Here is a 17039-nt window from a genome sequence, read left to right on the forward strand (position 1 = left end):
TTGAATTTTGAAAACTTTACCTTTGAGAAATTAGAAGATAGTACTAGTAGAAATGAATGTAGCTTATAAGAACATACAGCATGAAGTTTAATTTGATACTGGAAACAATCCAACTTTTATATTCCTAATCATAGGCTTAACTGAATTTGATTCTTTTATAAAATGAACTTTCCATATTTATTCAGGGAGCACAGGGCTCACATACAGTTACTCCTGCCTTTGTGGCAGATGCAACAATTCTATAGAGACCCAGAATTTGGGAGTGAAAGCTATTAACAGTATAAAAGATCACATTGAGAAAATTCCCAACAACTATGAAACTATTCTTGTATCTTGTTTCAGCTGAGAACTGAATGGTAGATTTTTCTTCAGATTTTTTTAACTTTCCTTTCTAGATATTTTTTTTTAAATTTGGAAATGGATAGGTGCCGAAAGTAAAAAAGGCAAGTTAACCGCTCTGTGATTTGTAAAATGTAATCAGCTAAGCATAGGAAAAGGTCGTAAAGACCTGTATGAGCTGTGAGGCCCAAAATTGATAGTTTGCCACGCATCTGAAAGCCTTATGTCTAGGTTTCCCCTTTAGTTATTTTTCTCCTTTTACATTTTATCTTGCTGTATGCATTAAATACTATAAAAATATACAAATCTAAACTTACAGTGTGATGATTTGTTGCATCTGTATTCGGCTGTGTGGTAAGTATTCAGATCCAGAATTATAATATTCTCATTGCCTCAGAACATTCTAGAACCTCCCAACATAACTACCACACCATTTATTTTTTAGAGGCTATTTTGTGGTTTAAGAATCACAAAAAAACAAATTTGATATTTTCTACAATCATGATTCAAAAAGAAAAAACTAGTTTGATTTTTAAACAGCCAACTTAAAATTTCACACAAGAAAAAGAATAGTTGTCAGTTGTGGAGATATGGATATAGTATGAACATGAATATTTGGTTATCTAATTACTTTCTTCAGAATGAAAACTTTAACTTTTTTTTGAAATATAATTTAGTAGATAAATGCCATAAAGTCAAGTAAAGGCAGAGTAGAAGAGCCAAAATGAAAACCTCTAGCATAAAGAAAATAAGGTAAGTACCTAAGAAGCCTTCATATGCTTAAAATTTAGATTACTGCAATAATTTTTTAAATTTTCTGTTTTAAACAGGAAATACATTTAACATGCAAAAATATGTTCCACCATAATGTGGCTATTGTAATAGTGCTATAAAAGAATATAAGGCCTCAGTTACACACAAGGAAAAGTGTTTTTTGAAATATACTACAGTCCTATTGCAAATATAACTGACATGTTCAGCAATATGGAAAAATGTGGTCAATTTTTGGTGTTTTTTGGTGGCTCTTACAGAATTATACATTTTCATTGAAAAGCCAGTCTTCTTCCAAAGTTTCCTAGAAGCTCTGACTTATCTTTGACAGACACTGCCTATAGCGCGTCAAATTTCTTTTCCTCTTTCCCCTGATCTCAAATATTATGATTATTGCGCCTGAAGGTAGTGAGCAGAGGCCACCTTTCTTCCTTTTGATTTGTGTTAAAGAACTCATTTCCTGAAGCACTGTCACCCATTCTCCTATTGTCAACACAGCAGACATATGTGCAATAGGGCACCCTATTCCTATTTGAACAAGAAAAAGGAATACCATTTCCTTTAGGAGACTCTGCTCTTTATTGAGAGTAACAAGATCGAAGAAAAATATTTTTTAAAACAAAAAGCATAACAGAACACAGAAAATGCCTTCCCAACTCTTTCTCTTCTTCCTCTCCTGTTCAGTTTTCCTTGTTTATAAAACCAGCTCTTGTATTTATGAACTATTTTAAGCTTAAATTATTGACAGATCCTGACATTATAGTTTCAATTATCTTTACAATATTTTAAGTCAGATATTCTAATTTTATATTTTTAATTATCTTTCCACTTACAATGCAAAACCATGAAGTCTAGGACACTTTTTATTTTAATCATATAAAACCATCCCAGGCACCAGATGAATGAAGCAGCATCCTAAAACTCTGTGGGAAAATTTCCAGCTTTCATTCTATGAGAATGGGAAAGAGCAATTGACCTAGAAGGAAGGAAACTGATTATCAGAGCCTACAAGGTGTTGCCAAATTGCAAGATGGCTGGAGGAAGCCAGAAAAGCTTGCGGGGGCTCCTGTGTAAGTTGATGGCAGATATTCACTGGAAAGAAGGTTAATCAACATGAAGGAAATGCAGAAAGGGAAGGCCACCTGTTCATGAATTTTACACAGGTAGATGGGGCACAATTAGGTTTGTTTTCAAATTACTAAGATGTAAATTAATACTTTAACATAACAACATAATGGTAAATACCACGTTGGCTCCGTGACTCACAAAACAACTACTTGTTCATAAAAAGCTCCATATTAGAATTGGGAGTTCATTCCCAATGAAATTTTTTTAAGGAAAATTAAAAAAAAAATCATTCGAAGAGAAAATAAATGTTCAGGTAAAAATACAAACTTTACTGAGTGATCTGCTTACCTGGAGTACATTGCCAATGTATTTTGTTGGCAAAGTTTATTCTAGTGGTTAGAATAGTGTGATCCCTTTGGAGTAGAAGTACAAGAGCATGGTGCTGTTTCTCAAGAGGAACCAAAGTTTTGGTATCATTTGTTTATTGGTGGGGACCACATTTATAACACCCTATTCAGGGCACTACAAATACTCAGTACAAGCACATAGATACATTGGAGTGGATAGAACCTATGATGTTCCTTTGGGCTTAAAATATGAAGGAAAAATGAAAACTAAAACCATGATAGTAATAATATTAATGATTACAAAAATTTCTCCGCCAAGCACTCATTATTGCACACTCATGGAGTACTATCACAAACTCACATATGTCAGACATATAGACAGCCAATCTTTATTTTTGAGATGAGCAAATTGAGGCTTGTGGAAGTTACACTGTGTTGAGGGAAAGGCCTTTAATTACTCCTCTGGGCCCTGGGTAAGCATTCACACTGAGAAGAGCCCGTATCTTATTCTTACAGACTTAGATCCTATGGAGACACTCTAGGTTTTTCAGAGAAGCATACCTGACATGAATCATTCGATGCACCTGAATTAAAATCAAACTTGATCCACCAGAACAAAAAGAATTGGTTCAAGTTTGATCAAGCAAGCGAAGGATGAAAATTTCCACTGCATCATTTGGAAAGCTCTGTGATGACATTCAAACATTGAACTCATCACATAAAGCATAGAGAATGCTCTGCCTACTTTATCCCTGGACACTGGACCCGGGACAGGCACAGATGTGGCCATGCTTGACAAGGCTTCCCACATTAGTAGTATTTGGAAAAATGCATCCTATATAAACTGGTGTTCCAGAAAGACTCATTCTGTCCCACTGAATCCTTATCAACTCTTAGCTACATATAATTAGTTAATATTCATCTAGCTATAGGATTCCGTGACTATACTATTAAGATGCAAAGCTAGGAAGAGAATAACATTTCAAGTATGGAGTCATTTTCCACTTTGTGTAAGTCAGTCCATAAATACCTAGATTGTGTGGTCATATCCCTAAGAGTAGACTTTGATACTGAAAGTCTCAAAAAGAGAGATAAGGCTGGATTAAAAAAAAAAAAAAACAGAGCTTAAAGCAATGTGGGTGGGCACCAGAAATACTTCTTTTTAAATTCTCAATATTGGGATTTGAACTCAGGGGACAGACTTGCTAGGCAAGCCCTTCCTTTTCTTGAATACAGTCTGAGGTTGATGCTAAATTCAAAGGTGGTCCCAAAGAATAGCTCTTCTCTCACTTGATTCTAATTGAAGCAGTTGTGCTGGATTCCTTGCTGATTTGGGGATATGGAGGACATGAATGGCAGCATTGCCTGGCTCATCAGCCCTTCTATTCTTCTCTTCTGCCTAAAATCCCTGTAACTGAGTAGGAAGGTTCATGTTTACCAAACATTATAAAGGCATCATAGAAAATACCCATATGCATTGAGCAGTGCTAGCAGGGAAGGATGAAAATATAATATCTGTTCCCATCTGTGTGTGGTCCTTCAGAAAATGTGCACACATATGGTTAGCCCATGTTAATTAAGTCCAAATATGGATTGGATTCCAGTTGGAGAGCAACTGATAAATCTGCAGCTAAAACTTTTCCAAATGCTTTGCTATTTCCTGAATAAAAATGTTTTGGAGGTGTTGAATAGGAAAGAGCTAAACTGAACACCACCAGAGGGAAAAAAGAGCTCATATCACCAGATTTAAACACTACTGCTCACATTGTAGTTACATTTTAAATTTCAAAGTTATTGCACATCTAGTATTTAGTTCCACAGTGAAATATTTGTGAAGATTACATGTTATCTGCCTGCATATTACAATAATGATGACTGATTTGACAATCATCACTCCATGTCTATTGTCACAGCTATCTAACAATGGCAAGGAAGTAAAGAAAGAGAAAGTACTATTATCACAATTTTCTCAACCTGTTTGAGATTATCTTACTTTTGGTAAAAGGGCAAAGGGAACAAGTGCCAACATTATTGTGAACTACAAATATAGTTTTGAGAGACTCTTAAATACCTGCCTTCCCATTGACAGCTAAGAGCATAATTGTGTATTACTTGGCTGGGATGTTGATGTATTATGACTTCTGCTGAAGCAGGTGAGCGGAGCCTAGCTGGTGAAGGTACTGAGTAGAGAATATGTATAAGATCTAGGTTAGATAGAGCGGAGAGCACTGTCTCCCCATTTCTTTTCTTTATGCTTTAGCAAACTCAGAGGTGACTAAGAGATTCAGTGACTCTTGAGTATGAATCAGGAACTAAAAAAAAACCCTCTTCAGTTAAGATAAAGGTTAAATAACTTCTTACCCTTAAACTGACATCTGTCTCACCCCCAATATTCTGTCTTTAATCTTAAACCTCACTTTTTGCTTTCTATCCTTCATCTGACTGATCAAATTGAGCAAAATATTCCTAGTGAAATGAAACATCAAATTTATGTTTCACAGTTCTTTGGAAGAAACAGCCATTCCGATATGGAATGGCTTTGCTCAGAGAATGTGTCACATGTATATAATTATGTAAAGTACATATATAACTATGTATTCTTTTCAACGACTGTCCAGTGATCACTATTGTGCCCTCTATAGTACAGATGTTAGTCTGTAGTTCTAAATGCAACAAGCAAGAAGAAACTAGTTAGACTGCTGGGCTTGTAGATGGACTGTATTTTCCCATTTTTTAAAAAATGGAGTGCCATTCTTTTGGTGTAACGCTATGAGAATGAACTAAAGTAATTTGTATGTCTCTTAAGAACCACACCAATTTTATGCCTGTTTATTTTGGGATTAATGCTATCCAGGGAGTCTTTCAAAAGTAACAGCATGTTCTGAAAAGAAGCCTTTGTCAACATAAGTCAAGCAGCTTCACCAGAACCTCTGAATTTTTTTCCCTTTGGCATCCTGCCACAAGAAAAGTTAGGTAATGAGTAGTAGTAGACTAGCCCTTAAACTCTGCTGGATCAAATCTACATTGTGATTTACTTAGCTTCCATATCTAGTCAATTGTTGAGCCAGTAGACCGTTTCTGTAGAAGTGTTTAAACATATACTAACATTGACATATTTAAGATAATATCTCATAGTTATTCCTGCTGATCGAATCACTGGGTACAAATGATCTAGTTTGTGACAGGGAAATTTCTTAATAGGGAGCTAATTACTCAGTATTTGTCATTGTGTAAACAATATGTTGAATGTTGTAAAGCTACTTCTTAAGCCCTAGGGAGCCCAATCTTACAGCTCCCACTTTCAAATCAGGCTCCTCTCCTAAAGAACTGGATATTTCATTTGGGAAACATGAGTCCCAAGATCCACAATTCAGTCTCCTCTTGCTGGTTCAAGCTCTGATACATATGAAAAACTATTTTTGCTCATCAGGAAGTAGTTTTCTGATTTCAACATAAGAGGAAGGCCATTTGGAATTCTAGATTTTTATAGTATGATGGAGCTCAGAAACCTAAACTTTGAGTAGTCTTTTAGAATTTGTAGGTCTTTCAGACCCATTTTATAAAGAAACTGAGACAGACTGATGACCTAATGGAGCTGGAGAGACTATTGTGCGATTCTAGAGGATCCAATAATAATAGAGGGAAGTGCACAGCTCACATTGCCCTGAGCTACCCTCTCAGCACTTTCATCACCTGAAGAACAAATGTTGATGACTGTTAATGGAAGGGAAAGATTGTTCCAAAGGGAGGAAAATCTTACCAGCCAGTCCACTCAAGTAAATGTTCAAAAACAAAGAGATAGTGACAACTTCCATGTATATAATTTAACAATTCCCCTTTTTCCTTCAAACAAAGATGTAATTCTTGCTCTGTTACATTTGAATCACCATTATGCTCCATAGTATGTTTGTATTTATGAACCCAGGAGCTCCACAAAGCTTTCCAGCCCATTATGAGAATCTGTCATGTACCCAACTTTTCTTGTAGATCTTGATCTTTCTATCTTCCTGAGCACTAGTTTCATGGACCCTTCTCTAAAATGACCCTCTTCACAACCCTACTGAACCCAGCAGTGTATGTACATGCCAGGTCTTCCCGTCCTTTCAACCTTACTCCTGTCTAAGAAGAATGGAATTATTGTGGTTTTTGTGCCATTTCCAGCACTTGCCTGAAGATTTGATGTTTAATTCTGATATGTACACTTATGCTATAATTGCAAATTCTACATTAAGTCAAGTCACAGAATGTTAAGAAGTGAGAATGTAATTTGTCCCGGATCATAAAACTAAATATGGTTTACGTATGTACAATGAGCTCATATCTTTTCATAGCTGACTTACAGCAGAAAGTACAGGGGTTTCTGTATCTCATCAAAACTGAGATTAAGATCAAAGAGCATCATCATTGGTAACTTCAGTGGATCTTAATCCACTGCGCATATTATTTTTAGGTCTGACATCTGAATAATGCTCTTTTTATTCCATTAAAAATTACTCTATAACTAAAGTTAGAATCTTTTGAAGTTCCTGCATCACACTGTATGATGAGTCACGTGAGGTAGGCCATCTGGGAGCAGTTGGCCTTTTATGTGTGTGGATAGAATTGGTCTTTAGATAGGATTGTTTGGGGACACAGCTGGACGTCTCTCTAGAAATCCACACTCCACCTACACTCAGTAGGGCCTATACTCTGTCATTAGAGGAAGAAGATATGTCAATCCTCATGGGCTCTCTATTACAACTCAAACACTGTTGAAAGCCTTAGTCATCAACACCTGGAATTGTGCACTGAATCAAAAAGGATTAGCAAGCATGTCACTTCTAATGTCATAAAAGAATGAATTTCAGGTCAGATAAAGGTTGCTGATTAGGGGAGCAGATGCCTTGGTGATATGGGGTGCTTCAGCAGAGGAGCAGTCCCATAATTCCACATGATTTGGCGGAGTCTGAGATATAATGGGATTGAAAGGGAAACAACTATCAGGAATGAAAAATCGGTCACGTTTCTCTTCTCCTTTTTCCTTTCTTCTTTCCTACCATGTCCTATTATGTTCTGGCCTTTACACCAATCCATTATACCAAATTCAGCAAATATTGTTGGGCAATAACATGTACATCACCTTAATTTTCTACTATGGATTCAAGCATTTAGAAGTAACAGGAATTTCGAATTTAACTTTCTCCAGTGAGGGTGCACAAAGCAAGCATTGTGCCCTCGACTGTACATTGGTAAGGAATGATCAACAATTAATGGGCAAAGCAAGCAAAAATAATCTTAAAAATAGTATGATAAAACATATGAAGGAAGTAAGTATAAAAAAGAAATATGAACAGAAAGGGATGTGATAATTTTGCATAGTGAAAGCCTATCTTGTGTCCTGCATAGCTGGATCTCTATCTGGATATCTGCTAATATTTACTTCCTATTTAAAACATCTGCAGCAATTTAAATTAGGTATCCAAATGTTTGAATCTGGAACTACTGAACATTGGTGTAGTTCGAGTTTACTACTCCCTTTTTTATGTTAGGTCTGTATTGTTTGGGAAACAGTTATAGGAAATGTTAGGAATTGTGATCTTGCTTGTTATAAAATTAGCTGGGGGGTGGGGAAATGTTTTTTTTTTTCTGCCAAGGCCATTTGGATATTTGTAACATCATTCATGGGCTTTACAAAATTATCAATATTGACAGAAGGCCACAGACAGCCAACAAATGGCATACATACCTGTCTTCTCATGCACTAAATGACTTCACAGCCTTATGTGGCCCATGGGCCAGACATTTTGCACCCTTCAGCCCTCTAGGTTTTGTTAGGCCTTCAAATCTTTAGACTTTAATTGTCATGCAAAGTTTATTCTACTTCTGCTTCCAAAAAGCTGATTGGAATACATTCTAAACCTGTGAAAATGTAACAATGAAATCCCTCCCTGTATAACTAATGTAAGCTAAAAAAAAAAAAGAGCAAAGAAAACCCTTCTAGGAAAATAAATTACATTCCTGCAATTCAAATCTGCCAACAGCTTGTGTCCCCCTAAAATAACATCTCCAGTTTTCCACCACCAAGGATTTTCTCTGTTCAGAGAATCTCCATAGCCTACCATAGGACAAATCCCACCCAATCCAAGTAGTTTGTAGGGCATTGCAGAGTCTGTAATTATGCTACACTTGGGAACCAGAGACACAAAAATGGCCTCTGTATCCAGGTCTAGGAAGCATGTAGCCTTCTTGTACTAGAATGGAATGTCCTTCATAGATAGCCAGCAAACAGGAACAGCAACCTGGTTTTACTTCAACAATGCACAATGCCAGGTATTTACTAGAGCAAACACCACCCAAAGCCCGGAGGAGTTGCTGAAGCAGCTGATACCCTGTGTTGCTTTTTATAACTCTCCTTCACAGCACCATGCTCTACATATGTCCCATTTCATCAGGTCACATCAACTTAGGTCATGCCCAGCACTGCATCTTACACCAAACAAAATGAATTACCATGCAGAATATTCTGTTTCCTGAAGAAGAAAAAAAAGGGAATGGACATTGGGGAAAGTTTCCTAGGTCTTTGTGATAACAATGACTTTACCACATGTTTCCAATGAGCAGCCTCTTTGATTCCATAAGACATAGGAGTTGTGAGCCAGCAGGAAATTATGAAATTACCAAATGAAAGAATAAAATAAGCATCTAAGAACCAGATTACATACAGAGCTGAGAAATGAGGTTGTGATGGCAAGGAATTTGCAAACTTGTACAAATTAATTGCAGTACTAGCTGTCCACATTTTGGGGGGGGCAATAAAATTAGATAAATGGGGTATTATATTAAGGCCTTTAAAATACCAATAGTAATTCACTGTCCTAAATCTCCCTCCTATACATTACATTGTCTCAGCCCTTTAGAAGGGGTTACAAAAAGATAAAATCCAAGCATCTTGGCCTCAAAGAGCTAGCATCAGGCATGCGTGCAGTGGCACAAGAGCTTGAACTCAGAGCTGCTCACTCTCATTGGCTTTCTTGCTCAAATCTAGCACTCTACCACTTGAGGTACACCTAGACTTCTGGCTTTTTACTGCTTAATTGGAGATGAGAGTCTCATGAACTTTTCTGCCTGGGCTGGTCTCAAACCAAGATCCTGCAATCTTAGCCTCCTGAGTAGCTAGGACAATAGTCAAGAGCCATCAGTGCCCAGCGCCATCTATTTTTGTAAATGAAATTTGAAAAAAACATTATCATAGATTGCTTGCACAAAAGCATTTCACTGTGATATTCACATGCATGCCTATGATGTACTTTGATCAGTGTATTGCCTCTTTTCATCTTTCTTGACCCCAATATCCATTTTTCGAAATACAGTTTTAGTGAAACAAGCCATCCTCAATTGTTTGCATATTGTCTCTGACTGCTTGTGAACTCAGTGACATAGGTCAGTAGTTGTGACAGAGGCAATCTAGCCTGCCAAATTGAAATACTTACAATCTGGTCTTTAAAATAAAATGTTTGCTGACCTCTACAGCTTTCATCTTCATCACAATACTCAGAGTCTGCAAAATGGTTTCCCAACTATAATTAAGGTAACAAAGTGATAGAAGTCATGTAACATAATATATGCCAAGGTTTGCATTTGATTTTAAATCTAATTCCAAAATCCATGTATCCATGTTCTTATGCCTTATTCATGGGTGGCAATAATGAAACTATAAGCCAGGAAGAAATAAGAGTCTTTTATACAGAAACTGCTACTCAGATTCATAAGAGGGGGATATGATTTCAAGGCAGAGGTGATAAAGATTATGGAGAAAATCATATTTGAGTCGAAAATTAAAAACTAATTTCAGTATTTCTCTGTTCAAAGTTCAAGCCCAAGAAAAGTTAAAGACTGACATAAGCACAACATCAACACTCTTTCACCTCAAAGCATGCAATCAATGACCATATTGAGTCATTAGACTCAGTGTGTGTGGGTGTGAGAGAGAGACAGACAAAGACTGAGACAGAGACAGCGACAGAGACAGAGAGGCTAAATTACAGAATTATGGCAATGCAAATGTATACATTATGCCAAATGACAAATGAACTGATAAAACTATTATTTCTTCATTCAAGCAATCAAAAATACATTTGTTTATGTATTTGCACAACACTATCAGCTACTTACAAACCTAAAGACTACATCCTTCACATGAAAGAATCACACACTCCATCAACTATAAGAATCAAATGATACATGAGACCACAAAATCAAATAATCATATACATCCTGCCCTGAAAAGTAAAACAGCTCTCAGCCACAAGAGAAATGGAGATGAAACAAGGCTCAACCCAGAGAGGCTTACCTGATACTGTAGAGCACTTTGCCATTTTTGGAAATCCGCAGCAATTTGTTATCGGTGGTGACATCATGGAAGTTGGCACCTTTCTCATTAGCAAAAAATAAATCTGGTTTCCAAATGGAATCTAGCATAGATGGGTCCAAGTCCAGGGAATCATCTGGGTACTCACTGTATGCCAATCGTGAATCATTCCATTGTTGTCTCAGAAAAATGTTCACACGGTAGTCCTACAGAAATGCCATGCACAAGAGCTACTTATTGCCCACACTGGCATAAGATGTCCATTAAAATTCCTCTCTTACCCCAGGCTATGCAGACCTTGGTCAAAATAACCATTTCGTTTCATTGGAACTGGGGTCAAAAGAAAGGAAATAATATTGAACCATACCAGAACACCTATGAAGCAGGTTGACTTAGTTTAACTTTTATTCAAGATGAATTTACATTAGAAAAATATAATGAGGACTATAGCAGTCGATCTGTAATGGCAGACTGTCAAATAAACTTTATTCATTTCTCAAATCAGAAATGATATGACTTCTAATCTCTATCTCTTCTAATGCTCTGGGCAGAAGAAAACCCACTATGTAATTTGGATAATGAAAATCTTATAAAACTGTGGCATGGTTGACCAATATTCTGTTAAGAGTATTGCATTAAGATGCTTCATGTTGACAGAATAATTCAATCACAGCGATTTCTTTTAAAAATTTAAAGTTATTTCATTGAATTCAGTCAGAGTATCTACAGTAGCCAAATTGATACCTCATCCAAAGAGAGAAATATTTCGTATTTTCCAAATTTGAGAGCATCTGACAAGGGTATTCTCCCTTGTGGGAGCCTCCTGGATAGCCCTGGCATTGTCCTTTTATCTGGGAAATTCCTTTTGTGCTAATGAATCAGCTTAGGGGCACTGCCTACTCTCCTGAGGACTTCTATGCAAAGGTCTTTACAGTCATGAAAAACATTACTTCATTGGATAATCTGGACTCTGATTGAACATTCATTTGGATTTCCTGAGCAACTAGGACTAGAGTTGTTACAGAGCCAATAGTTTGCACATTCTTGTCACTTGTGGTTATTTAAAGTGATAAATTCATTTGTTCTTACTTTCCTTTACATTTTTACCCTCATTGATTTTCTACTTGGCATATGGATTTTGGGTCATTGTTTATCTTGCTTTTCATAATGTTTGTTTAGATTTGCCTAAGGACTTCCTAGTTTAGGCACCTAAAATCTCACACCCAGGGAAGTCCCTTAGTCCCAAGCAAATGGTGGTGGTTGATTATTCAACTAGGTACCATGAAGACCACCAAGGAACCACCAATTTAGATGAAGTCCTTCAAGGTAAAAAAAAAAAGGGTTAAGTTTTAATGGCCAGAATATGTGGAAACGTTTCAATCAGCTTCCTTCTGTTTTCTTAGTAATACTTCCAAATCCAATGTGACCATTTTTCAAATGTAGTCTCTTGATAATCAAACTCAGCATTTTGTAAGGGACAGTTCTTAGGAAGGGTGCATAGTGCATAGCCAAAAACAAAATAATTTCTAAGTACTGAAAATCTGTAATCTAAACCCAGACCATTTGGAAAGATTAAATTATTAAAAGGAAATAATCTTAAGTTCTCCATTATATAATAAAAGGATGCTGAGTTGGAATCCTGCCAACATTCATCTGGGATTCTACCAGGCCTGCACAGGAAATTCTCAAAACCAAGTGGTTGCTTTCATGGATCTAAGTAGGCTTGGATCCCAACTTACTGGTTCACTGGCTTCCCCTGTAATTAGACCAAGCAAATGGTAGAACCTCAAAGGTTTAGCCATACATTTCTAGAATTGTCCTCCCAAAATGAGGGCTATAACTGGAAGGAGATTATTACCAGTTCTATGTCACCTTGGGAATTGGAGTTACTGTAAGCTTTATGGTTTTGTGTGAGGAAGAACATACAATTTGTGAAAGTCTAAGAAGGAGCTGTCAAAAATATAAAAATCCAGTTTACATATAAACATACATTAGACACATCAGCTGTGAAATGTCCTTAAGATTTCTTGAGGAGGAAAATGCTGCTTCTCCTGTTTGGACACCTGTTGCTCATTTCTTAACAAAATTATGAAGGAGTCTGTGTGCTTATTTCAAATGGAGATAGGAAAGAAGAGGATCCCACCCTTAACAAATTCTGGAGGACTTTTAAGTGTACAACAGATGTGAGTGGGTTAAATATCTTAAACGGTTGGGGGACTAACAACCCTCCCACCCAGGAAGTAATACTAGCATGAGAAAGACATGAGAAGCCAGTTAGATTATACTAGACAGAAAATCACGAAGGAACATTCTTCTCATTCTCCCTTGAGCATGAGAATGATTAAAGAATATTAAATAAGTGACATGCAATATGAAAGTAATGACCTTTAAGAAAATTATCTTGGTATAAATTTTCAAATCTAATATACATTTTTAGAAAGTTTTTCCCATGAGTGTTTTCCAGTATCTGCTGTTTTTTATACTGAATTTTATAGATAAAAAATGAAATAGTTTATTTTAAATTAACCTTTAGACATTTAATGACGCTAGTGAGATATACTCTTATTATTTGTAAGCAAGGATAAATGTAGAACTTAGAGGAGAAAAGATATTTTATGATAAATTCCAGGAATTATTAGAACTAAAACATTTCCCAGAGCTTTTCCTTTTAAGTATTCTTTTGAAGGTATAGTAAAAAAATTTTACAATGTTGTATATGCTGATATACAGTATTATAAAATAAACAGCAATTCTTAAAAGTCTAAAAATAGAATAAAATACCTGTAGATGCCAAAGAATTTTATGCAGCTTTGCCTTGCAAATCTTCCAGTTTACTGTCATTTTCAATGTACGGTAAAAATTTGGCATGTATGATTTATCTACATATCACTTCTGTTCATTTACAGATATGTTTGTTCTCTCATGATATTACCAAATCTCAAGAGAACAGTTATATTGTTTTGTAGTCTTTCCTTGTATTCACTTTTGCTTTTAGGTTTAATGAAATATTAAACGGGAAGTAAATATTGAGAAACGTGTTTAAATGCAGACTGAATTTTCTTTTACATTTCTTTCTTTCTCCAGGGACAAGATTCTCCTTCAAATCTATGACATATTTCCTTGTATTAAAATTTATTTTCCTATGATTGACTATCTTGGTATTATATTAGGTAATGGAAGCATTCAACATATACAAAAGCTATGTGTAAGCCACATTATGTTGGTTTATATTCTCAACACAGGTAAATGTGTTTACCAAACTCTATATTATTGTTTTATGTCAAATTTAGGGTTTCCTGAATTATTCTTTTTCTAATGCCTTCTAATGCCCTCCCGATTCCATAAAGATTGTTTAAATAGAATTATTTTGGCACTGTTATATTTAGCTTAGCATTTGTAAATAGAGATTTTCACTCTTTTTCATAAATATTCCTATTACACCTTACTATTACCAACACACACACACACACACACACACACACACACACACACACACACACACACGCATATGTTGTTCAATCTAATTACGTTATAAAGATATCAAAGACAAAGATATGCATGTGTGATTTCCCATTGTGTTTATGTGGTACTTTGGTTTAAAATTATGGAAGGAGAGAGTTTTTTTAATAATAAATTCTTAAAATATTGTACTGGCAATTTAAATACCAAATTCTCTTTGTATAGCCATTTAACAAAACACAAGATTTTAAAGTTGTTTCCTGATTCTTCCTTAAGATAACAGGAATACAAAATATAGTCATATCCTATGTTAGCATCCTCTTGTGACTTGCTTATGTAGCAATAGAATAAAAAGGAAACCTTCAGTGTTCTTTTGGTAGTTACATAACACAATAGGTATTATTGTAAAGAAAGGGCTGTCCTGAGTTCCTGAGGAATGTGATTTCAGAGGCCTGGTAACTCTTCAGCCTGCAGCAGTAACCAGCACAGAATGGGAATTTATCATTAGAGTTAGGGACGGCCAAAATTATAATCTGGAAATGTTCCCTGAGTGAACACATTTACACAATTTTAGCTGAGCCTATATGTTAAACAAGGAGAGGATAAAGATCTAATGTAGTAGCATGAGTAGAAAGTCAGTATCCATACATTTAAATCATATACTATCTACCCACATCTCTCTGGGAAGTCATTTGGAAGCTGAGAAGAAAGTGTATTATCCTTTTTTTGATGAGCAGCCTTGGGAAGAGTTGCCTACAAATGTATGCGAGCTTGACCTTCACTGACATTGGTAATATTATCAAACCACATCTTTATAGCAGAAATGAAGGGATTGGAGATATATCCTCTATCCTCATTGGACATCAGAAAGTAAAGAAAAATAGGAAATAATTTCTAAACCAGGATATAACCTTTCTAACTATATATCTCTCACTGGTCATCCAAATCTTTGGGATGATACAACATTCGTTCCATGAAGTAATGTTAATACAGGTCATTTGTGAATGGCCACCAACAGCTTCCCATGTCTTAATTTAAAACTGTATTTCTGAACTTTGTATATCCATACTTATTTATAAAAGTATTCCTCAGATTAACACAAATGTGTTATCCTGTGAGTACACATCTATACTCATGTCTCAAAGAAGTGGAAAATTATATTGGGTTCGTAAGTCAGTCAATCTTTTGTGGGCGTATAGTATCCACAATGAATAAGAGGGATTTCATTAACCATAAGAGAGACCGATTATATAGGACCCATAAAGAGTCATGGTAAGTTTTTAAAACAGATAATCATTTCAAAATTATATCCTTCAACACTGTTATTTTGGCCATGGGATAAGGGAGAAAAATCAACACAGTTAGAAACACAACATTCAAAAGTATTCTCAGGAAAAAATTTCCTTCAGAAAATGTAAAGAAAACTATACTATCATCCTCAGGGATGGTGCTAATCAATGTCTTCCATGGCTTCATTCTTGTTATATTTAATTATTTGACCAAATTTTCCCAATCCAGTTTTGAGAAATTTTACCAAAATCATGGATGCTAGAACCTTTGAATGTTGGTAGAGTTTAAGATGTGCTAATGCTTTGTGAGTGTGTCCTCTCATACTTCATTCTTTAAGTCCTAACCTCCAATGCTATGATATTAAGAGATGTAGCTTTTGGAGGTAATTCAATTATAAGGAACCCCAGAAAACTTTCTTTCTATCATGTGAAGATACAAGATCTGTCACCAAAACTTGACAATACTGGCACCCTGATCTTGGACTTTCCTTTAATGTACATTTCTTTAGTTAGTAGCCTGACCTGATTAAGACAGGGTGCATCAGGTGGACTCCCAAAGCCAAGATCCTTTTTAAATGGAACAATTGTCACATTCTCGTGAACATCTGAATTATGTCCATTTAAATATTGATTCCTCAATCAGGGTTTGGAAAATTTGGCCACAACCTCTTTTTGCAAATAAAATTTCCCTGGAGCACAGCCACATTCATTTGCTTACTATCATTTCTGGCTGTTTTCATGCCAAAAGGGCAGAAGTGAGCAGTTGTAACAGACTATCTGGCTCACAAAAATATAAGTATTTCTGACTGGCCTTTTATGGACAAAGTATGCCAGTGTCCTACCCTAGATGGCATGAGATTTTTCTTTCCATCACATGAGCATGGTAATATTTCAAAGAAATATAGATTCACACTAAAACCATAAGTAGGGAAAAGAAAAGCCAAAGAAATTTGTCATTACATCAAAAGTCAGGTCAAATAAAAGGAGCACAATACACATCATCTAAACATGCAGTTGAATCTGTGTTACACAGTAGAAGATGCAAGGTGAAGATATTACCATTGTTTGCAAATATTTTGGTGGGAAACATGACAAAGGACACTTGCTAAGTGGTCATAAAGCATCTAAGCGTCAATTAACTACATTCCTACTGTTTTAACTCTTAAAGACGGGAAAACAGGATACCCATTGCTTACCATTTTTATCTCCTTAAATGTTTAGCTTATTCTTGCATTAATGAACACGGAAAGGTGCACATTTACATTTTTGATTGAGAGTAAGATGCAATGAGGAGATTTAATCAAAGCAACTTAGAAGTCTAATTAATGCAATCAGCATTAGGTCGTGCAAATATTGTCATTGAATGCCATCGTGTAAAGCTGGTGACAGTGATTTGGGCTACTGGAAATGTTTCCATCT

General features: G+C 35.8%; 1 protein-coding gene across 3 annotated transcripts in view; it reads right to left on the reverse strand.

Moving 5' to 3' along the window:
• The window catches only part of Glra2 (glycine receptor alpha 2), a 135553-nt gene that overhangs the window by 87737 nt on the left and 30777 nt on the right, over positions 1 to 17039 (reverse strand). For 2 of the 3 annotated variants that reach the window (XM_070039298.1, XM_070039297.1), the window contains exon 4: positions 10855 to 11078. In XM_070039298.1, the coding sequence (XP_069895399.1) occupies positions 10855 to 11078 (224 nt within the window). The remainder of the gene's footprint in view (positions 1 to 10854; positions 11079 to 17039) is intronic. The other variant, XM_070039299.1, reaches the window with a different exon arrangement.

Source organism: Dipodomys merriami, unplaced genomic scaffold, assembly GCF_024711535.1.
Source record: "Dipodomys merriami isolate MVZ:Mamm:240054 unplaced genomic scaffold, mDipMer1.0.p SCAF_3, whole genome shotgun sequence".
In the NCBI taxonomy this organism is placed as follows: domain Eukaryota; kingdom Metazoa; phylum Chordata; class Mammalia; order Rodentia; family Heteromyidae; genus Dipodomys; species Dipodomys merriami.